Source organism: Maniola hyperantus, chromosome 17 (genome assembly GCF_902806685.2).
Source record: "Maniola hyperantus chromosome 17, iAphHyp1.2, whole genome shotgun sequence".
NCBI lineage: Eukaryota > Metazoa > Arthropoda > Insecta > Lepidoptera > Nymphalidae > Maniola > Maniola hyperantus.
The window spans coordinates 64,202-88,071 of NC_048552.1; the positions used below are offsets into that span (position 1 = coordinate 64,202).

General features: G+C 52.8%; 2 protein-coding genes across 6 annotated transcripts in view; both read left to right on the plus strand.

Annotated features, from left to right (window-relative positions):
- LOC138403479 (uncharacterized) overlaps nt 1-18,002 on the plus strand; it is a 52,086-nt gene extending 34,084 nt beyond the window's left edge. For 3 of the 5 annotated variants that reach the window (XM_069504093.1, XM_069504094.1, XM_069504092.1), the window contains 5 exons: nt 2,432-2,538; nt 13,872-14,139; nt 14,422-14,615; nt 14,825-15,990; nt 17,576-17,614. In XM_069504093.1, the coding sequence (XP_069360194.1) occupies nt 2,432-2,538; nt 13,872-14,139; nt 14,422-14,615; nt 14,825-15,990; nt 17,576 (1,736 nt within the window). In that variant the 3' untranslated portion in view covers nt 17,577-17,614. Of the gene's footprint in view, nt 1-2,431; nt 2,624-13,871; nt 14,140-14,421; nt 14,616-14,824; nt 15,991-17,567 lie in introns of those variants that run through there. The other 2 variants (XM_069504095.1, XM_069504096.1) reach the window with 2 other exon arrangements.
- Nucleotides 3,051-13,154, plus strand: LOC138403480 (uncharacterized). The gene is made up of 2 exons (XM_069504097.1): nt 3,051-6,486; nt 13,120-13,154. Exon 1 carries the CDS (start codon nt 5,179-5,181, stop codon nt 6,073-6,075), a length of 897 nt encoding a protein of 298 aa, XP_069360198.1. The 5' UTR covers nt 3,051-5,178; the 3' UTR covers nt 6,076-6,486; nt 13,120-13,154.
- Nucleotides 18,003-23,870: the final 5,868 nt, after the last annotated feature.

Genomic DNA, 23,870 nt, shown 5'->3' on the forward strand with positions numbered 1-23,870 from the left:
GACTGACTGACCAGACTGACTAACTCAATAACCAAACTGACTGACTGCCCTAACCTAACCAAACTGACTGACTGACTAAGTGAATAACCAAACTGACTGACTGACCGGACTGAATGACTAACCTAACTGACTGGTGACTGACTGACACCCCGACGAATGTGGCTGTCTGTTCAGTAAATCCTTTGCGCAGAAGGGATTTAAAAAAAAGTGTTATAATGAAATTCATTACAACATTATAACACCCGTTTGGATGATATAATGGTTATTAGAACATTGGGTGTTTTAATATAGTCAATAAGCTAACTGCTTGGACGATTTCAAGGCTAACTGTTTCAGAATCTTTTATAGAGGACTAGATGATGCCCGAGACTTCGCCCGCGTGGATTTAGGTTTTTGAATATCCCGTGGGAACTCTTTAATTTTCCGGGATAAAGTAGCCTATGTCCTTCCCCGGGATGCAAGCTATCTCTGTACCAAATTTCGTCAAAATCAGTTGAACGGTTGAGCCGTGAAAAGCTAGCAGACAGACAGACAGACAGACAGACAGACAGATTTTCGCATTTATAATATTAGTACTTATGGATTTAAAGCATGCGGGTGTAGATAAATGAACTTTAATTTTTTACTTAAATTATTTGAATAAATATTAATGATCGCGTTATATTGTTATCTTTGGAATCCTTTCAATTCTACTTCAATATAATTTACAGAACTCGAGATCTAAAGTTAAACTCCGGTTGGGAAATGGAGAAGTATTTAGTGGAGTCTCTACATCAGCCGTTAGCCGTTCACTTGAAGAACGACGGGGTACCTCCGTACCTGACGGCTGACGGTAGCTGTAGAACGACGGGGTACCTCCGTACCTGACGGCTGACGGTAGCTGTAGAACGACGGGGTACCTCCGTACCTGACGGCTGACGGTAGCTGTAGAACGACGGGGTACCTCCGTACCTGACGGCTGACGGTAGCTGTAGAACGACGGGGTACCTCCGTACCTGACGGCTGACGGTAGCTGTAGAACGACGGGGTACCTCCGTACCTGACGGCTGACGGTAGCTGTAGAACGACGGGGTACCTCCGTACCTGACGGCTGACGGTAGCTGTAGAACGACGGGGTACCTCCGTACCTGACGGCTGACGGTAGCTGTAGAACGACGGGGTACCTCCGTACCTGACGGCTGACGGTAGCTGTAGAACGACGGGGTACCTCCGTACCTGACGGCTGACGGTAGCTGTAGAACGACGGGGTACCTCCGTACCTGACGGCTGACGGTAGCTGTAGAACGACGGGGTACCTCCGTACCTGACGGCTGACGGTAGCTGTAGAACGACGGGGTACCTCCGTACCTGACGGCTGACGGTAGCTGTAGAACGACGGGGTACCTCCGTACCTGACGGCTGACGGTAGCTGTAGAACGACGGGGTACCTCCGTACCTGACGGCTGACGGTAGCTGTAGAACGACGGGGTACCTCCGTACCTGACGGCTGACGGTAGCTGTAGAACGACGGGGTACCTCCGTACCTGACGGCTGACGGTAGCTGTAGAACGACGGGGTACCTCCGTACCTGACGGCTGACGGTAGCTGTAGAACGACGGGGTACCTCCGTACCTGACGGCTGACGGTAGCTGTAGAACGACGGGGTACCTCCGTACCTGACGGCTGACGGTAGCTGTAGAACGACGGGGTACCTCCGTACCTGACGGCTGACGGTAGCTGTAGAACGACGGGGTACCTCCGTACCTGACGGCTGACGGTAGCTGTAGAACGACGGGGTACCTCCGTACCTGACGGCTGACGGTAGCTGTAGAACGACGGGGTACCTCCGTACCTGACGGCTGACGGTAGCTGTAGAACGACGGGGTACCTCCGTACCTGACGGCTGACGGTAGCTGTAGAACGACGGGGTACCTCCGTACCTGACGGCTGACGGTAGCTGTAGAACGACGGGGTACCTCCGTACCTGACGGCTGACGGTAGCTGTAGAACGACGGGGTACCTCCGTACCTGACGGCTGACGGTAGCTGTAGAACGACGGGGTACCTCCGTACCTGACGGCTGACGGTAGCTGTAGAACGACGGGGTACCTCCGTACCTGACGGCTGACAGTAGCTGTAGAGCGGACTTTGACTTTGCTTATATTTTTTACAGTTCAAACGAGACAGATTTATGTCAGGAGACATAACCTCGTGTTTACAAATATTTATGTAATAGTAACTAATAACGTTGGTACTTTAGTTTGAGACTTGAGTGTTTGTAACATAAAGGTACAGTTAAGTAGGTTGCATACGACGATAACCTAGATAATAATTATATAACAATAAAAAATTCCAGAAGTTTCCCGAGATTTATCTCGGGAAGCATTTATTTTTCTCTGCTTTAGCAGATTCAGGTGTTCTTTGTTAACAGTGTCGGTTGTGGTCTATTGCAGGTCCTCTGGGGCCCGCGTTCGCGGCGCAGCAGCAGACGGCCGTGCTGGCGCGCGTGGGCGACACGGGCATGCTGCGCTGCCGCGTGCTGCGCCTCGGCGGCCGCGCGGTGAGCACCGCTAGGAGAGGCGTCTCCTGGCACCCGTAGTGCGCGTCAAACCAGCGGGCCGACCGGAACCATGTTGCAACTTCAGGTTGGCCCACTCGGTTAGCGCGCGCTGCACCTATATACACTCTTCCACAAAGGGCTCCAGGAACCCGACCCTCGGCGATTAAGACACGGACAGACATTGCGGAAAATCTCGATTTAAAAAAGTACACGGACTTCTGCTTAGGAAAGCCTGAACGAGTCGCCACTCGCCATATGTGTTTTCCCGCACATCTGGGACCCTGCCCGGCTATGGTAGTGTACACAAAATAAATATGGAGTAAATATGTCGAGAGATTGTAGCGAGCTATACTCGTAGCTAGCAGTATAAGCACAAGTACTCAAATCACAGCTCAACGCTCGATATATACTCACATTATCGCGATTGCCAGATGGAGGGTCAACTCCCTCCCGTAGCGTCGCTCGTTCAAACGAATAGAGCTATTAAATCGAGATCACTAATGAATATTTACTCGTACGATTTCGGCTGTCACATACCAGAGCTGGCAGTTGGCAGCAGGGCGAGTATAAATACACCGCAGAGGTGTCAGTGCTCTAGGACGCGTGTAGTATCTAGGTATAGTAGGTACGGAACATGCGGTTTCCGAGAACCGCAGCGTCCTCTGCTGCGCGCGGAGATGAACTCTAAAAATAATCAATGCCAATGTCACGCGCGCGACCACGCGTGTCGGATGTGCGTCCGTGAGTTGCCGACTCACTTCCACCTCCACTCTCCGCGGTGATGTTTCAAAACGCTGATTCTGATTTAGCTACCTGCGTTCGCGCGTGTCGGATGTGCGTCCGTGAGTTGCCGACTCACTTCCACCTCCACTCTCCGCGGTGATGTTTCAAAACGCTGATTCTGATTTAGCTACCTACGTTCGCGCGTGTCGGATGTGCGTCCGTGAGTTGCCGACTCACTTCCACCTCCACTCTCCGCGGTGATGTTTCAAAACGCTGATTCTGATTTAGCTACCTACGTTCGCGCGTGTCGGATGTGCGTCCGTGAGTTGCCGACTCACTTCCACCTCCACTCTCCGCGGTGATGTTTCAAAACGCTGATTCTGATTTAGCTACCTACGTTCGCGCGTGTCGGATGTGCGTCCGTGAGTTGCCGACTCACTTCCACCTCCACTCTCCGCGGTGATGTTTCAAAACGCTGATTCTGATTTAGCTACCTACGTTCGCGCGTGTCGGATGTGCGTCCGTGAGTTGCCGACTCACTTCCACCTCCACTCTCCGCGGTGATGTTTCAAAACGCTGATTCTGATTTAGCTACCTACGTTCGCGCGTGTCGGATGTGCGTCCGTGAGTTGCCGACTCACTTCCACCTCCACTCTCCGCGGTGATGTTTCAAAACGCTGATTCTGATTTAGCTACCTACGTTCGCGCGTGTCGGATGTGCGTCCGTGAGTTGCCGACTCACTTCCACCTCCACTCTCCGCGGTGATGTTTCAAAACGCTGATTCTGATTTAGCTACCTACGTTCGCGCGTGTCGGATGTGCGTCCGTGAGTTGCCGACTCACTTCCACCTCCACTCTCCGCGGTGATGTTTCAAAACGCTGATTCTGATTTAGCTACCTACGTTCGCGCGTGTCGGATGTGCGTCCGTGAGTTGCCGACTCACTTCCACCTCCACTCTCCGCGGTGATGTTTCAAAACGCTGATTCTGATTTAGCCACCTATGTTCGTCAAAACCTGATAAAGAAAACCTGACTGACTGACAGATAAACGTCCAGCTCGAACCTCTGGATGAAGAAACTTAAGATTTTGCTTGGAGATCTTCTTTATAACGTAGACTTCCCTAAGAAAGTATCCCGAGAAATCTCAACATGTCTTAAAAAACCTAAATTCACCCGAACTCGTCAAAAGATGAATCGTTCTACATAATACATAATACTACCGAACACATTGAGGAGTTGTGTAGGTAACTGATGTGGTGGGCATTTTTTGCATTCAATTTGCATACTGATTCAGGGAAACGACAAAAATAAATAAACAGAAAAGTCAACGACAATCGCTCGATTTAGTCGTTTTTACCACATTTTTGGTGTTGCGAGCCATTTTGAACAGGAATGATTTATATGTAGGGTAATGGCGTGACGTGAATTACCAATTACACGAGCATTAGGCGGCAACAACAAACACGCGGGCCCGCGCCCGTTAGGCCGAGCCTACACGCTCAGTTTAGCGTCAGTCGTGCTCGATCACTATGTGAGACTGCTGGCTGACTGACAATCAGCTAGATATCGGTTCAGCATTAGGTGACCTTCGATCTGGCATCAATCTGAGCCTTGGGCTTAAAAATCGAAGGGTACTTAGTTAACCTTCCAAAATTCTATGGAGAGGCCAACTCATTAGTGGTTTCCGTCCCTTTGCAGTTTGTACTAAATGATTCGAAGTGAGAAAAACTGAACAAAAACGTTAACTTGAATGGTGGCTCTTTTGTGAAATCTCATTAAGAAAATCTGATACACGTCACTGAGATGTTCTGCAAACAATCATGGATCGAACTGATACCGAACTGAGCGTCTGAGCTTCCGAGACGGTCAAGCGGCTTGACGTCAAGCGCGTAGATTTGTTTTGCTCATGCGAGCTCGATGCGCCCGTCAAGAGGCTGTGACACTGTCCGAACATCGCGTCAAGGAAAATACCAAATCGCATCAAACACGCGTCAAGCATGTAAATACTTAACTCAAGCATCAAGCAAACTTTATAAATGGTCAAAATGCTCGACTCGAGCAAAAATCTACGTGCTTGACGTCAAGCCGCTTGACCGTCTCGAAAGCTCTTTAGATGAAGGATTGGTGTCCGCAGCGCAGCGGAGACCAATCCTTGGTCTAAGCCGAGCGTGTGAGCTGCAGCTTGCGGGGCTGGTGGGCAGCCTGGCGTGTGAGCTGCAGCTTGCGGGGCTGGTGGGCAGCCTGGCGTGTGAGCTGCAGCTTGCGGGGCTGGTGGGCAGCCTGGCGTGTGAGCTGCAGCTTGCGGGGCTGGTGGGCAGCCTGGCGTGTGAGCTGCAGCTTGCGGGGCTGGTGGGCAGCCTGGCGTGTGAGCTGCAGCTTGCGGGGCTGGTGGGCAGCCTGGCGTGTGAGCTGCAGCTTGCGGGGCTGGTGGGCAGCCTGGCGTGTAAGCTGCAGCTTGCGGGGCTGGTGGGCAGCCTGGCGTGTAAGCTGCAGCTTGCGGGGCTGGTGGGCAGCCTGGCGTGTAAGCTGCAGCTTGCGGGGCTGGTGGGCAGCCTGGCGTGTAAGCTGCAGCTTGCGGGGCTGGTGGGCAGCCTGGCCGCTTCCGGGCGCTGCGGCGCGTGGCGCTATATCGGGCGCGGAGTCGATGACCGGCTTCCGCAGTCGCCGCTTATAGCGCGTGACGTCGTCGCGAGGACTCGCGAACATTTCCGCGACACACGCCAGATCTCGGTACATACTTACATATTTATCTCTCGACTCGGTCAGTCGATGGGTTTATTATGTAAGTTACAGGCTGCCGTCTCCAGCGACTGAAGTGTCGCCGATAGCCGGAACCATTATCACGGAGGTCACAACTTACAACTTGTTGCTTCAGAATGCGAAACTAATGAAGGCTGCCTTTCCGGGCAGCTCCCGGGAACGCTAAATGCGTACGTGGTGTGGTCCCCGCGTGACGTCACGGGGCGGCACGCGCGCGAGCCGAGGCCGCTTCCCGTGACGTCACGGGGCGGCATGCGCGCGAGCCGAGGCCGCTTCCCGTTCACTCGTAGCGCGGATATTTTGATCGCTAAATACGAGCTATACTTATTTCTGTCACTTTTATTCCGCGCTTCGTTGGGAAGTTCCGGTGCACGGAACAGGCGCCGATGTAATATTTTAGCATTTCTCATGCAAATACTTTGAATACTAACAAATGAGTTTCTCAACGCTTTTAATGTTTATGAAGTTGTTACGCAGGCGAAGCCAGCGGCTGATACATAGTGAGCCAGCGCAACATGCATTCCCATTCCCACGTACGAATACGACCCGTATAGCTGACGCGGCGTAATACCAGAACCCGCGCGATGTGGGAATCGTAATATTAAGTTAGAATATTCTCATCCGTAGAGATAAGCACTAGTTTTTAGTCTTTTCATTTAAATGTAACTTTGAATATAATTATTATAAGGATATTATCGCCGACTAGTTTTCTTCCATCCACCTCCTGCGAGCCTAAACATTACTGGCGCAGTGACGGGGTAGGATAAGCTGTACCTGTAGCTGTATCGGACAACTGTGACGGAGAACAACTTATCCTGAGAACCTACCATTCGGAGGCCGCAGTGTAGTGGAGAATCTAAACTTCGATTCGTGGAAAGAAATAGATCGGCGATGCGGTAAGTACTTGAATCGTTCAAGTTCCTTTTACCTATCCTTTTCCGACTAACAAGAAAAAGAGGTATTGTGTTTAATTTTTTTTTAATTGATTTTTTTAAATCGTACGTTTATTGAATCCTCATTTATATATCGTCCTTATTCCTAAAATTTTATAATCTAGGTTTATACAAAATCTATAGACCTATTTAATATAATTTTACGTGAACTTTAGGGAATTAATTTTTTATTGAGTGCATTTTTATATAAAAGTTTTTTTTTGAGTGTCTTTTTGTGTGTGTTAGTTTAATTTTTATTCGTCAAGATTTTTCATCCAAGGTCAGGACGTAGTTTCGTAGGTTCGGTTAATAGGTCAAGAGCCGTAGACGAATCTAGGAACTTAGAAGACATGGCATCAAACGATTTAGATACTATCTATAAATCTATTAGATTTTTACCCGAATTTGACGGAAATCCTCATGTGTTAACACGGTTTATAAATTTGTGTGACCAATTAGTGATTGCCCATTTTGACATTAGTCCGGGACATGAGTTACAAAATTCGGCATTAATTAGTGGAATATTAAATAAAGTGACAGGTTCCGCGGCTAGGTTAATTAATGCAAACGGTATCCCAGATAGTTGGAATGGCATACGAAATGCCCTTATTAATAATTTCGCAGACCATCGCGATGAGACCGCTTTATACAATGATTTGTCTCTACAGACACAAGGCTCTAGCACCCCGCAAGAATTTTACGAAAAGTGTCAAAACCTGTTTAGCACAATTATGACCTACATTTCCCTACATGAATCCGTACCTACCACAATAGAGGCTAAACGGCAACTTTACCAAAAGTTAACCCTGCAGTGTTATTTACGTGGTCTAAAAGACCCGCTAGGCTCAAGGATACGGTGCATGCGGCCAGTGTCAATGGAAAAAGCCCTCGAATTTGTACAAGAGGAACTTAACACGCTATATATACAACAGCGAAATGAAGGCGGGTTTTCTCAGAAAAATTTTGGACATAAATTTTCCGTGTCAAATTACACAGGTCCTTCAAGGTCACAAGGTTTCGCTATGCCTGGGCCATCTTGGCAGCAGCCCATACATTTTAGACCTCCTCAGAGTCAGCAACCTATGCATTTTAGACCTGGTTGGAAACCTAACCCTCAAATGCATCCGCGTGGTCCTAGTCGTACCCAATTAATGTTTCGCGCTCCTCCACCGAATTATAACCCGAAGAGCAACGTTTTCAAATTACCAAATCGACACCAATCGCCTAACAATTCTAATTTCCCACGTCCCATGAGCGGTGTGAGTCATTTCACCCCTAGACATTTACTACCATCGGGACATGATTGGCGTAAATTTGGTAATCCACCACCAACTAACTATATGAAATCACGCGACGTCAATTTTAATGAACTTAACTATGACTATGATTATGATTATGACTATGACTACGATTATGACTATGACAATTACGAACAATTTACGGATGAATGCTATAATTACTATGAGGAAAGCTCCTCGAACGTTGAACCATGTCCAATAACAGAAGAAGTTGATCAGAAACAGGAAGTCAGTTCTAAGAAAGAAAATTTTCAGATAGTCAGCGAATCCGAAAAACCAGGATAGATGTAAATTTTTATGTCCAGCGGCAACTTGGTTATGTACAGATTAGTAATCCACCTCTCAGATTTCTTATCGATACCGGGGCAAATCAATCTTTTATCAGTCCTAAAGCAGTACAAATGTATTTTAGTAATATGCCACTTAACTATGAACCCTTTGAAGTAACCAACGTGCACGCAACAACTAAAAATGACTATTCCATTACATTACCTTGGTTTTCCGAATTTAACGAAGATGGTGATATTACTTTTTACGTATATAATTTTCACGAATACTTTGACGGTCTTTTAGGCCTAGATTTACTTGAAAAATTGGAGTCCACTATTAATCTTAAAGACAGAAAATTAGTAACGCGTAACGCTGAGATTCCAATAAAAATGTATGATTCGCGTAACGTTAATTTGTTCGAAGAAATTATTCCTGCTCATTCTTCAAAGCTATTTGCATTGCCTATTAATTCGCAGGACGGTGATGTCTTGATTCCATCTCAAACTATATGCAGCTGTATTATTTCCGATTGTATAACACGCGTTAAAAATAAGAAAGGATATGTTGAAATTACTAATGATTCCCCGAATGATATAGTTTTTTCCATAGACAAACCCATATCAGCAGAACTTTATAATTTTGAATGTGAGCAAACCAATGTTTCTTCGAATCGTGCTAAAGAAGCTTTTTCTCGTCTTCGCACTGAACATTTAAATCCAGAAGAAGCAGCTAATTTGAAAGCACTGTGTGCAAAGTATGCCGACGTGTTCTATCTTGAAGGTGAACCTTTAACGTTCAATAATAAGATTAAACATAAAATTAAGACCAGCGATGAAATTCCTGTACATACAAAAAGTTACAGATATCCTTATGTCCACCGACAAGAAATCAGAGATCAAATCAGTAAAATGCTTGAACAAAATATTATAAGACCTTCTGACTCCGCCTGGAGCTCTCCTATTTGGGTGGTTCCCAAAAAGGCAGATGCATCTGGTCGTCGTAAATGGCGTCTTGTCGTGGACTTCAGAAAAGTAAACGAGAAAACGATTGATGATAAGTACCCTATTCCCAACATCACCGATGTGCTAGACAAATTAGGGAAGTGTCATTACTTCACTACCTTAGATTTAGCTAGTGGCTTTTACCAGGTTGAAATGGACCCCGCTGATATTCACAAGACTGCATTTAATGTAGAGAATGGGCACTATGAGTTTTTAAGGATGCCCATGGGGTTGAAAAATGCTCCATCGACTTTTCAGCGAGTCATGGATAATGTTCTCAAAGATCTACAGAACAAAGTTTGTCTAGTATATCTTGATGACATAATTTGCTTTAGCACAAGTCTTCAAGAGCACATAGTTAATTTGGAAAAGATATTTCAGAGATTGCGTGAGTCAAACTTCAAGATACAGATGGATAAGTCTGAATTCTTGAAGTTAGAAACCGAATTTTTAGGTCACATAATTTCTAAAGATGGTGTAAAACCAAACCCCAATAAAATAGCAGCCATAAGTAAATATCCATTACCAAAGACTACGACACAGATCAAACGTTTTCTCGGATTGCTAGGATATTACAGAAAATTCATCCCTGATTTTGCACGTCTAACAAAGCCCCTTACTCAATGCCTGAAGAAAAATTCTAAAATAATACTCGATGACGAATACATAAGGTGTTTCGAGCACTGTAAGCAACTGCTTACCAATGATCCCATTTTACAGTATCCGGATTTTACTAAAGAATTTTTGCTAACAACTGATGCTTCTAATGTCGCAGTAGGTGCCGTTTTATCACAGGGCCCAGTAGGGTCTGATAAACCGATCGCATATGCATCTAGAACTCTTAATTCTAGCGAATTGAACTATAGTACGATAGAAAAAGAACTCTTAGCAATCGTCTGGGCCACCAAGTATTTCAGGCCTTACCTTTTTGGACGTAAATTTAAAATTATTACAGATCATAAGCCCCTGCAGTGGGTAATGAGTCTTAAGGAACCTAATTCGAGAATTACAAGATGGCGTTTAAAACTCAGCGAGTTCGATTTTACGGTGTTGTATAAGCAAGGAAAGTCTAATACCAACGCGGACGCGTTATCGCGCATTGAAGTTCATGTGGAAGAGCTAAGTTCGGTTGCTGTGAATCTATCGGACGGAGCTCCCTCTTTAGATGACTCTGGAACTCTCTCAGCTCCGGAGGCTGAAGATGGTTCTAGAACAGCAACTGTCCATACTGATGACGAAAGCCCCATCTTGGAAATCCCGATTACAGAACATCCGTTGAATAAATTTACTAGGCAAATCGTTTTTAACGTTGTAGGTGATATTAAAACCAAACCAGTCACTACAAACCCCTATGAAAACCATAAGCGTACGACTGTTCAATTATCTGAGTCTAATTTAGAAGAAGATGTCATCAATGCTATTAAAGAATTTGTTCAACCTAAAATTAAAACTGGTTTATTAATCAATCCACCATTGGCTATGTATAAGATAATTCCAATAATACAGAAAACCTTTAAAAATTCGTCAATGATACTCAATTTAGCTAAAACAGAAGTAGAAAATGTTCGAGAATATTTAAGGCAGCAACAAATTATAGATAAGTACCATGTTGGTAAGACAAACCACCGCGGTATCAATGAATGCTTTCTTGCTTTATCTCGAAAATTTTACTGGCCTAAAATGCGAGAGCATATTTCAAAATTTATTAACGACTGTGCAGTATGCGGACAGGCTAAGTATGACCGTAATCCAATCCGACAGCAATTTCAAGTAGTTCCACCACCCAGTAAACCTTTTGAGCTTGTGCACTTAGACCTCTTAAGTGTAGAAAGCTGTAAGTTTCTGTCAATAGTCGACTCTTTCTCCAAATATGCTCAAGCATATTTCTTAGGAGACAGCACGGCAGTCAGTGTAGTTCAAGCATTACTTAAATTTAGTACGCATCATGGAAATCCTTTAACTGTAGTTACTGACAACGGTCCGGAATTTAACAATCAACTTATATCTGAGTTCTTCAAACTTCATAAAATCCAGCATCATAAGGTCGCACCACATACTCCTAACGAAAATGGTATCGTTGAAAGATTTCACTTAACACTCTTAGAACACCTTCGTATCTTTAGAATCAGTCAAAAGGATGAATCAGTAAGGAACCTGATACCTTATGCTCTTCTAGCCTACAATAGCAGTATTCATAGTTTCACAAAATGCAGACCAATCGAAATAGTAACTGGACATTTTGACCCACGCGACCCACTCGACATAGACCTCACGACACATGTCTTACAGCAGTACATACAGGATCATAAAAATAGAATGAAAATTACATATAACCTTATCCACGAATCCTGTAGTAGTCTACGCAGAGATTTAACTAATAGTCGTAATAGAACTAGAGAGCCCGAAGCAAATTATTCCCCAGAACAACAAGTTTTTGTTAGAAACCCTGTTGCCTCTCGTCAAAAGGCAGCTCCCCGCTATACTCGGGATGTAGTTGTGGCAAATCTCCCAATCCACATCTACACTAGAAGAAAACGAGGCCCAATCGCGAAGTCAAGACTAAAGAGAGTTCCTAACACTGCCCAATTGTTGCAGGATCCTCCTTATAATCAATCTACTTCTGCAGCCAGTGGTAATGATCCAACATGATAGAGTTAGGATATTATAGTGTTAGGATATTATAGTGTTAGGTTAGTATTATGTAAGAAATGATATCATTTTGTTTTTCATAGTTTAAAAATTTCCTGTTAGTTTAACCTAAGTATATTATGTATTAATTTCCCATTACCACATACGCATCATGATATCCTTGTCACTTATTATCCATTCCTTGCTTGAACGAATACAGGTACATAGAGGCTGAATGCTCGAAGACCAGCAAAGGTTATCTATATTATAATATGCCGATATACGAAGCTTATAGATTTACACTTACCCAGAATAGAAGAAGACATAGCCATCCAAGTTATAGTTTTACCTAAAGAAGAATCCTTTGACTCAAGACCATCCATTATGAATAATTGAAGTCCACAAAACTGGATCACCTACATGATGCAAGTGCAAAGGTTTCATCTCAAACGCCTATCACTCTACCTCCAAGTACGGACCATGGAGTTATTTATCACACAATCATTACCATTCGCCATATTAATTGGAACCTGCAGACTGAATATGATCATTACAGTTTATCAGAAAATACATCGCACGAAGACCTTGCAGTTAAGAAACATAACCAAAATTCTGAGTTCTTCATCCGATGACCTTTCGGCGCAATTCACAGCCAAGGTGTTCCATATGCGCCGATCTGATGGGGGAGGTGTTACGCAGGCGAAGCCAGCGGCTGATACATAGTGAGCCAGCGCAACATGCATTCCCATTCCCACGTACGAATACGACCCGTATAGCTGACGCGGCGTAATACCAGAACCCGCGCGATGTGGGAATCGTAATATTAAGTTAGAATATTCTCATCCGTAGAGATAAGCACTAGTTTTTAGTCTTTTCATTTAAATGTAACTTTGAATATAATTATTATAAGGATATTATCGCCGACTAGTTTTCTTCCATCCACCTTCTGCGAGCCTAAACATTACTAAGTTATACTGTCTCACAACTCGTTACAACGCTGCGTAGAGATTCAGTGACGTGCGATTGAGTTTTTTTTTATCATTTAATACTTTTTCACTTAATTGAATGCTTAGAAATTGAAAAGAGCTGCACGGGTGCTCGTGTCCGCGCAACTTGCGCCTCGCGGAGCTGCACGGGTGCTCGTGTCCGCGCAACTTGCGCCTCGCGGAGCTGCACGGGTGCTCGTGTCCGCGCAACTTGCGCCTCGCGGAGCTGCACGGGTGCTCGTGTCCGCGCAACTTGCGCCTCGCGGAGCTGCACGGGTGCTCGTGTCCGCGCAACTTGCGCCTCGCGGAGCTGCACGGGTGCTCGTGTCCGCGCAACTTGCGCCTCGCGGAGCTGCACGGGTGCTCGTGTCCGCGCAACTTGCGCCTCGCGGAGCTGCACGGGTGCTCGTGTCCGCGCAACTTGTGTCTCGCGGAGCTGCACGGGTGCTCGTGTCCGCGCAGCTTGCGTCTCGCGGAGCTGCACGGGTGCTCGTGTCCGCGCAACTTGCGCCTCGCGGAGCTGCACGGGTGCTCGTGTCCGCGCAACTTGCGCCTCGCGGAGCTGCACGGGTGCTCGTGTCCGCGCAACTTGCGTCTCGCGGAGCTGCACGGGTGCTCGTGTCCGCGCAACTTGCGCCTCGCGGAGCTGCACGGGTGCTCGTGTCCGCGCAACTTGCGCCTCGCGGAGCTGCACGGCTCTTTCGATACATTCTAGTATGCCCATGTCCCTGGCAGGTGTCGTGGGTGCGCTCTAGCGACCTGCAGATCCTGACGCACGCGGGCGTCGTGTTCACGGCGGACGCGCGCGTGGCGTGCGACGAGGCGCCGGCTGGCGCGCCCGCCGACGCGCCGCGCGTTACGTCGCGCGACGGCGGCCAGGGCGCGGAGGGCGCGGTGCACACGCTGCGCATCGCGCGGCTGCGCGCGAGCGACGCGGGCCGCTACGAGTGCCAGGTCAACACGGAGCCCAAGATGAGCCTGCTGTTCAACCTCACCGTCATCGGTGGGTACACACTACTACACACGCTCGTGCAGTGCGCGATCTGAACACGAGGCGCACATTGTACACAAATAGATCTCAGTTAGGTTTGTGTATTTAGATTTAAAAAAAATGAAAGCCTATTGTGCATAGGTACTGTTGTGTTTAGATTGAACTACTTGTTTGGTGACTGTGTATTTTATGACACAGAGGAACTGCAACGGCTAGGCCGTCAGCGCTCCCACGCGTGGGGTCTGTGGTTGGATTCAGGGCACGCACTTCTAAGATTTCGGAGTCATTTTTCAGAGTCGTCTGTGCCGGTGGTGTCGGTGCGCGCGCTGGGAGCGGCGCGCGGCGTGGCGGGTGGCGTGGCGCAGCTCACGTGCGAGGCGCGCTACAGTGTGGTGCCCGGCGCGCCCGCGCTGCCGCCCGAGCTGCTGGGCGCGCTGCCCGCGCTGCGCGTGCGCTGGACGCACGACGGGGACACGCTCGACCCGCAGGTGCGTCGATGAGTAGTTGCTGCGCCATTCCTTATACTTTTGATACTGAGCTGCAAGTACTGGATGATTTGTAGAGAGGTCCATGATGTTGGAGTAGTTAGTTATAGTGCGCACAAGCCGAGCAGTCCAACATACCGGACATACCCTCCCGCACCGCTCTAATACCGCAGGAATCTCCTCAATTATGAGCTATGTCTATATTCCCGCAGAGCGCGCGTGGCGGCGTGTCGCTGGACACGGAGCGCTGGGCGGGGCGCGTCGTGTCGCGCCTCACGCTGGCGCAGCTGCGGCGCGAGGACGCGGGCCGCTACAGCTGCAGCGCTGCGCCCGAGGGCGAGGCCGACGGCGAGGGGGCGCGCGCCAGCCTCACGCTGCGCCTGCGCGGCGCCGACGACATCACAGGTATGTGGTGTGTCTGTGTCGCTGGACACGGAGCGCTGGGCGGGGCGCGTCGTGTCGCGCCTCACGCTGGCGCAGCTGCGGCGCGAGGACGCGGGCCGCTACAGCTGCAGCGCTGCGCCCGAGGGCGAGGCCGACGGCGAGGGGGCGCGCGCCAGCCTCACGCTGCGCCTGCGCGGCGACGACGACATCACAGGTATGTGGTGTGTCTGTGTCGCTGGACACGGAGCGCTGGGCGGGGCGCGTCGTGTCGCGCCTCACGCTGGCGCAGCTGCGGCGCGAGGACGCGGGCCGCTACAGCTGCAGCGCTGCGCCCGAGGGCGAGGCCGACGGCGAGGGGGCGCGCGCCAGCCTCACGCTGCGCCTGCGCGGCGACGACGACATCACAGGTATGTGGTGTGTCTGTGTCGCTGGACACGGAGCGCTGGGCGGGGCGCGTCGTGTCGCGCCTCACGCTGGCGCAGCTGCGGCGCGAGGACGCGGGCCGCTACAGCTGCAGCGCTGCGCCCGAGGGCGAGGCCGACGGCGAGGGGGCGCGCGCCAGCCTCACGCTGCGCCTGCGCGGCGACGACGACATCACAGGTATGTGGTGTGTCTGTGTCGCTGGACACGGAGCGCTGGGCGGGGCGCGTCGTGTCGCGCCTCACGCTGGCGCAGCTGCGGCGCGAGGACGCGGGCCGCTACAGCTGCAGCGCTGCGCCCGAGGGCGAGGCCGACGGCGAGGGGGCGCGCGCCAGCCTCACGCTGCGCCTGCGCGGCGACGACGACATCACAGGTATGTGGTGTGTCTGTGTCGCTGGACACGGAGCGCTGGGCGGGGCGCGTCGTGTCGCGCCTCACGCTGGCGCAGCTGCGGCGCGAGGACGCGGGCCGCTACAGCTGCAGCGCTGCGCCCGAGGGCGAGGCCGACGGCGAGGGGGCGCGCGCCAGCCTCACGCTGCGCCTGCGCGGCGACGACGACGCCGACGACGACTTAGTTGAACTAGTTCAGTAGGCAAGGTATACACGCGTATTGTTTGAGTCAAACAAACAAGATAGCGCGAGTCACAGGCGCCTATCAGCCACACAAGCGCTGACAACTGATGACACTGTAAACCTGTTTGATAACAGTCCCTTGTAACATACTCGCTGTGACCTCGACTAATATTCCGCTGCAGCAGGCGCGGCACGAATCGGCACGACTTATCAGTGTGCGTTGTTGTACGTAGAGGTACGTACCGCACTCGTTACAGATAACGTGCGTATGTCAACTAATTCAAGTAGTTGTAATAGTCATGATGATAAAGTAAAATATTCTTTACTAGATGATTCCCACGATTTCGTTCGCGTGGATATAAATTTTCTATCCCGTAGGAATTCCTTGATTTTGTGGCATTAAAAGTCCGCCCCCAGGATGTAAGCTAAATCTGTACCAAATTTCATCAAAATCGGTTTAACGGATGGGATTGACTTGACAGCTTGCAAACAGACAGACACAAGACTTGGCGGAGCGTGTGCCAAGAACGCCGACTCTTCTGGTTAGTTGTCCTCCCCTGGTATCCCCTGGTATCCCCTGGTATCCCCTGGTATCCCCTGGTATCCCCTGGTATCCCCTGGTATCCCCTGGTATCCCCTGGTCACCGCAGCGTCGGCGATACCTACGCATACCTACAATAACTACTGATACACAGACACAAATGAATGATTCTATACCTATCTGCCCTTTCAACATAGACAGCTCAGGTATAATATTTTTCAATGGTTCTGACACACACCTACTGCACCTTAATAACTTAACAACAATATGATGAAGCTCTCTAATTTTCAAGGTCAAAAATTGTGTCGAAGAATTATTATACTTGTTCCCATACAATCGGGTGACCTCATCGGGTTCTGGCTCAGCGTCAACTCAGAGTGACTTGCCAAACGTGTAGTTTCCGAGGACACGTTTGTGTCAGGTACAGGTTTATATACGGGGTATATGGGATGATATACATACAGGATAGTTACATACATAGATATAAATAAATTGGCGACTGATATAATGATATCACGTTTGGTATACTTTGGGATCAACGCTCGTTTGGCTTTTTGTTATCCAAGTTCAGTAGTCGCTACTTTAGGTATGTCATTGATGTTGTAGGTACCTACGTATTATTGATCATAAACAAATAATATCAAAATAATAACAATTTATGATAGATGATTGAGTAGGTATGTGTTATTGGCATTTTGATAATATTACAGAAATAAGTACCTACCTACTGCTAGTTCGCGAGTCAGTTGAGAGCTCCAATATTTGTCCAAAGTTTCCAAAGCGCTTTAGGATAAGGATAGCAGCTAAACGTAGGTGCGGTGGTTGTGATGCGTGTCCTTCTTTGTCATGTGAAGCACCGGCGCTGTGTGTGTGTGGCTGTGTCGTGTTTAGTGTGTTCGAGAACAGCAGGTTGCATGTCACTTGTAACATAAACGTACCACCGCTCATGGCAGTTGCCACCTGTAATAATGAAGTCCAATTTATTATTATAGAGTCGAGTTATAGTTTTGGGTGTTTACGTGTTGGTCTGTCCTCAGAGGGGGAGATGGAGGCCATGCAGCACGACCAGGCCGTGGCGCGCGTCAGTGCGGCGCACGCGGTGCGCGCGCTGCGCCGCGTGCTCCTCGCGCTGCTGCTGCCGCTCTTCCTCACGTGACGCGCCGTGTCACCGCGTCCGTGTGACGCGCCGTGTCGCCGCGGCCGTGTGACGCGCCGTGTTACCGTGCTTAGTGCGACCGCAGTACACACGAGAGACAGAACAGTTCCCGCTGCTAAACTTGAACAGTCCTTAGCAAGCGTTTATCGGTATTGATGTGTTTATGTTTCCATGGATTACGTTAAAGCAACACTGTGTGATGGCGGCACTCGTGACCACACTTCGCATCTGGCGCCAGTGACGCCACAGGCGACAGGCGACTGTGTGATGGCGGCACTCGTGACCACACTTCGCATCTGGCGCCAGTGACGCCACAGGCGACAGGCGACTGTGTGATGGCGGCACTCGTGACCACACTTCGCATCTGGCGCCAGTGACGCCACAGGCGACAGGCGACTGTGTGATGGCGGCACTCGTGACCACACTTCGCATCTGGCGCCAGTGACGCCACAGGCGACAGGCGACTGTGTGATGGCGGCACTCGTGACCACACTTCGCATCTGGCGCCAGTGACGCCACAGGCGACAGGCGACTGTGTGATGGCGGCACTCGTGACCACACTTCGCATCTGGCGCCAGTGACGCCACAGGCGACAGGCGACTGTGTGATGGCGGCACTCGTGACCACACTTCGCATCTGGCGCCAGTGACGCCACAGGCGACAGGCGACTGTGTGATGGCGGCACTCGTGACCACACTTCGCATCTGGCGCCAGTGACGCCACAGGCGACAGGCGACTGTGTGATGGCGGCACTCGTGACCACACTTCGCATCTGGCGCCAGTGACGCCACAGGCGACAGGCGACTGTGTGATGGCGGCACTCGTGACCACACTTCGCATCTGGCGCCAGTGACGCCACAGGCGACAGGCGACTGTGTGATGGCGGCACTCGTGACCACACTTCGCATCTGGCGCCAGTGACGCCACAGGCGACAGGCGACTGTGTGATGGCGGCACTCGTGACCACACTTCGCATCTGGCGCCAGTGACGCCACAGGCGACAGGCGACTGTGTGATGGCGGCACTCGTGACCACACTTCGCATCTGGCGCCAGTGACGCCACAGGCGACAGGCGACTGTGTGATGGCGGCACTCGTGACCACACTTCGCATCTGGCGCCAGTGACGCCACAGGCGACAGGCGACTGTGTGATGGCGGCACTCGTGACCACACTTCGCATCTGGCGCCAGTGACGCCACAGGCGACAGGCGACTGTGTGATGGCGGCACTCGTGACCACACTTCGCATCTGGCGCCAGTGACGCCACAGGCGACAGGCGACTGTGTGATGGCGGCACTCGTGACCACACTTCGCATCTGGCGCCAGTGACGCCACAGGCGACAGGCGACTGTGTGATGGCGGCACTCGTGACCACACTTCGCATCTGGCGCCAGTGACGCCACAGGCGACAGGCGACTGTGTGATGGCGGCACTCGTGACCACACTTCGCATCTGGCGCCAGTGACGCCACAGGCGACAGGCGACTGTGTGATGGCGGCACTCGTGACCACACTTCGCATCTGGCGCCAGTGACGCCACAGGCGACAGGCGACTGTGTGATGGCGGCACTCGTGACCACACTTCGCATCTGGCGCCAGTGACGCCACAGGCGACAGGCGACTGTGTGATGGCGGCACTCGTGACCACACTTCGCATCTGGCGCCAGTGACGCCACAGGCGACAGGCGACTGTGTGATGGCGGCACTCGTGACCACACTTCGCATCTGGCGCCAGTGACGCCACAGGCGACAGGCGACTGTGTGATGGCGGCACTCGTGACCACACTTCGCATCTGGCGCCAGTGACGCCACAGGCGACAGGCGACTGTGTGATGGCGGCACTCGTGACCACACTTCGCATCTGGCGCCAGTGACGCCACAGGCGACAGGCGACTGTGTGATGGCGGCACTCGTGACCACACTTCGCATCTGGCGCCAGTGACGCCACAGGCGACAGGCGACTGTGTGATGGCGGCACTCGTGACCACACTTCGCATCTGGCGCCAGTGACGCCACAGGCGACAGGCGACTGTGTGATGGCGGCACTCGTGACCACACTTCGCATCTGGCGCCAGTGACGCCACAGGCGACAGGCGACTGTGTGATGGCGGCACTCGTGACCACACTTCGCATCTGGCGCCAGTGACGCCACAGGCGACAGGCGACTGTGTGGTGGCGGGCCTCGTGACCACACTTCGCATCTGGCGCCAGTGACGCCACAGGCGACAGGCGACTGTGTGATGGCGGCACTCGTGACCACACTTCGCATCTGGCGCCAGTGACGCCACAGGCGACAGGCGACTGTGTGATGGCGGGCACTCGTGACCACACTTCGCATCTGGCGCCAGTGACGCCACAGGCGACAGGCGACTGTGTGATGGCGGCACTCGTGACCACACTTCGCATCTGGCGCCAGTGACGCCACAGGCGACAGGCGACTGTGTGATGGCGGCACTCGTGACCACACTTCGCATCTGGCGCCAGTGACGCCACAGGCGACAGGCGACTGTGTGATGGCGGCACTCGTGACCACACTTCGCATCTGGCGCCAGTGACGCCACAGGCGACAGGCGACTGTGTGATGGCGGCACTCGTGACCACACTTCGCATCTGGCGCCAGTGACGCCACAGGCGACAGGCGACTGTGTGATGGCGGCACTCGTGACCACACTTCGCATCTGGCGCCAGTGACGCCACAGGCGACAGGCGACTGTGTGATGGCGGCACTCGTGACCACACTTCGCATCTGGCGCCAGTGACGCCACAGGCGACAGGCGACTGTGTGATGGCGGCACTCGTGACCACACTTCGCATCTGGCGCCAGTGACGCCACAGGCGACAGGCGACTGTGTGATGGCGGCACTCGTGACCACACTTCGCATCTGGCGCCAGTGACGCCACAGGCGACAGGCGACTGTGTGATGGCGGCACTCGTGACCACACTTCGCATCTGGCGCCAGTGACGCCACAGGCGACAGGCGACTGTGTGATGGCGGCACTCGTGACCACACTTCGCATCTGGCGCCAGTGACGCCACAGGCGACAGGCGACTGTGTGATGGCGGCACTCGTGACCACACTTCGCATCTGGCGCCAGTGACGCCACAGGCGACAGGCGACTGTGTGATGGCGGCACTCGTGACCACACTTCGCATCTGGCGCCAGTGACGCCACAGGCGACAGGCGACTGTGTGATGGCGGCACTCGTGACCACACTTCGCATCTGGCGCCAGTGACGCCACAGGCGACAGGCGACTGTGTGATGGCGGCACTCGTGACCACACTTCGCATCTGGCGCCAGTGACGCCACAGGCGACAGGCGACTGTGTGATGGCGGCACTCGTGACCACACTTCGCATCTGGCGCCAGTGACGCCACAGGCGACAGGCGACTGTGTGATGGCGGCACTCGTGACCACACTTCGCATCTGGCGCCAGTGACGCCACAGGCGACAGGCGACTGTGTGATGGCGGCACTCGTGACCACACTTCGCATCTGGCGCCAGTGACGCCACAGGCGACAGGCGACTGTGTGATGGCGGCACTCGTGACCACACTTCGCATCTGGCGCCAGTGACGCCACAGGCGACAGGCGACTGTGTGATGGCGGCACTCGTGACCACACTTCGCATCTGGCGCCAGTGACGCCACAGGCGACAGGCGACTGTGTGATGGCGGCACTCGTGACCACACTTCGCATCTGGCGCCAGTGACGCCACAGGCGACAGGCGACTGTGTGATGGCGGCACTCGTGACCACACTTCGCATCTGGCGCCAGTGACGCCACAGGCGACAGGCGACTGTGTGATGGCGGCACTCGTGACCACACTTCGCATCTGGCGCCAGTGACGCCACAGGCGACAGGCGACTGTGTGATGGCGGCACTCGTGACCACACTTCGCATCTGGCGCCAGTGACGCCACAGGCGACAGGCGACTGTGTGATGGCGGCACTCGTGACCACACTTCGCATCTGGCGCCAGTGACGCCACAGGCGACAGGCGACTGTGTGATGGCGGCACTCGTGACCACACTTCGCATCTGGCGCCAGTGACGCCACAGGCGACAGGCGACTGTGTGATGGCGGCACTCGTGACCACACTTCGCATCTGGCGCCAGTGACGCCACAGGCGACAGGCGACTGTGTGATGGCGGCACTCGTGACCACACTTCGCATCTGGCGCCAGTGACGCCACAGGCGACAGGCGACTGTGTGATGGCGGCACTCGTGACCACACTTCGCATCTGGCGCCAGTGACGCCACAGGCGACAGGCGACTGTGTGATGGCGGCACTCGTGACCACACTTCGCATCTGGCGCCAGTGACGCCACAGGCGACAGGCGACTGTGTGATGGCGGCACTCGTGACCACACTTCGCATCTGGCGCCAGTGACGCCACAGGCGACAGGCGACTGTGTGATGGCGGCACTCGTGACCACACTTCGCATCTGGCGCCAGTGACGCCACAGGCGACAGGCGACTGTGTGATGGCGGCACTCGTGACCACACTTCGCATCTGGCGCCAGTGACGCCACAGGCGACAGGCGACTGTGTGATGGCGGCACTCGTGACCACACTTCGCATCTGGCGCCAGTGACGCCACAGGCGACAGGCGACTGTGTGATGGCGGCACTCGTGACCACACTTCGCATCTGGCGCCAGTGACGCCACAGGCGACAGGCGACTGTGTGATGGCGGCACTCGTGACCACACTTCGCATCTGGCGCCAGTGACGCCACAGGCGACAGGCGACTGTGTGATGGCGGCACTCGTGACCACACTTCGCATCTGGCGCCAGTGACGCCACAGGCGACAGGCGACTGTGTGATGGCGGCACTCGTGACCACACTTCGCATCTGGCGCCAGTGACGCCACAGGCGACAGGCGACTGTGTGATGGCGGCACTCGTGACCACACTTCGCATCTGGCGCCAGTGACGCCACAGGCGACAGGCGACTGTGTGATGGCGGCACTCGTGACCACACTTCGCATCTGGCGCCAGTGACGCCACAGGCGACAGGCGACTGTGTGATGGCGGCACTCGTGACCACACTTCGCATCTGGCGCCAGTGACGCCACAGGCGACAGGCGACTGTGTGATGGCGGCACTCGTGACCACACTTCGCATCTGGCGCCAGTGACGCCACAGGCGACAGGCGACTGTGTGATGGCGGCACTCGTGACCACACTTCGCATCTGGCGCCAGTGACGCCACAGGCGACAGGCGACTGTGTGATGGCGGCACTCGTGACCACACTTCGCATCTGGCGCCAGTGACGCCACAGGCGACAGGCGACTGTGTGATGGCGGCACTCGTGACCACACTTCGCATCTGGCGCCAGTGACGCCACAGGCGACAGGCGACTGTGTGATGGCGGCACTCGTGACCACACTTCGCATCTGGCGCCAGTGACGCCACAGGCGACAGGCGACTGTGTGATGGCGGCACTCGTGACCACACTTCGCATCTGGCGCCAGTGACGCCACAGGCGACAGGCGACTGTGTGATGGCGGCACTCGTGACCACACTTCGCATCTGGCGCCAGTGACGCCACAGGCGACAGGCGACTGTGTGATGGCGGCACTCGTGACCACACTTCGCATCTGGCGCCAGTGACGCCACAGGCGACAGGCGACTGTGTGATGGCGGCACTCGTGACCACACTTCGCATCTGGCGCCAGTGACGCCACAGGCGACAGGCGACTGTGTGATGGCGGCACTCGTGACCACACTTCGCATCTGGCGCCAGTGACGCCACAGGCGACAGGCGACTGTGTGATGGCGGCACTCGTGACCACACTTCGCATCTGGCGCCAGTGACGCCACAGGCGACAGGCGACTGTGTGATGGCGGCACTCGTGACCACACTTCGCATCTGGCGCCAGTGACGCCACAGGCGACAGGCGACTGTGTGATGGCGGCACTCGTGACCACACTTCGCATCTGGCGCCAGTGACGCCACAGGCGACAGGCGACTGTGTGATGGCGGCACTCGTGACCACACTTCGCATCTGGCGCCAGTGACGCCACAGGCGACAGGCGACTGTGTGATGGCGGCACTCGTGACCACACTTCGCATCTGGCGCCAGTGACGCCACAGGCGACAGGCGACTGTGTGATGGCGGCACTCGTGACCACACTTCGCATCTGGCGCCAGTGACGCCACAGGCGACAGGCGACTGTGTG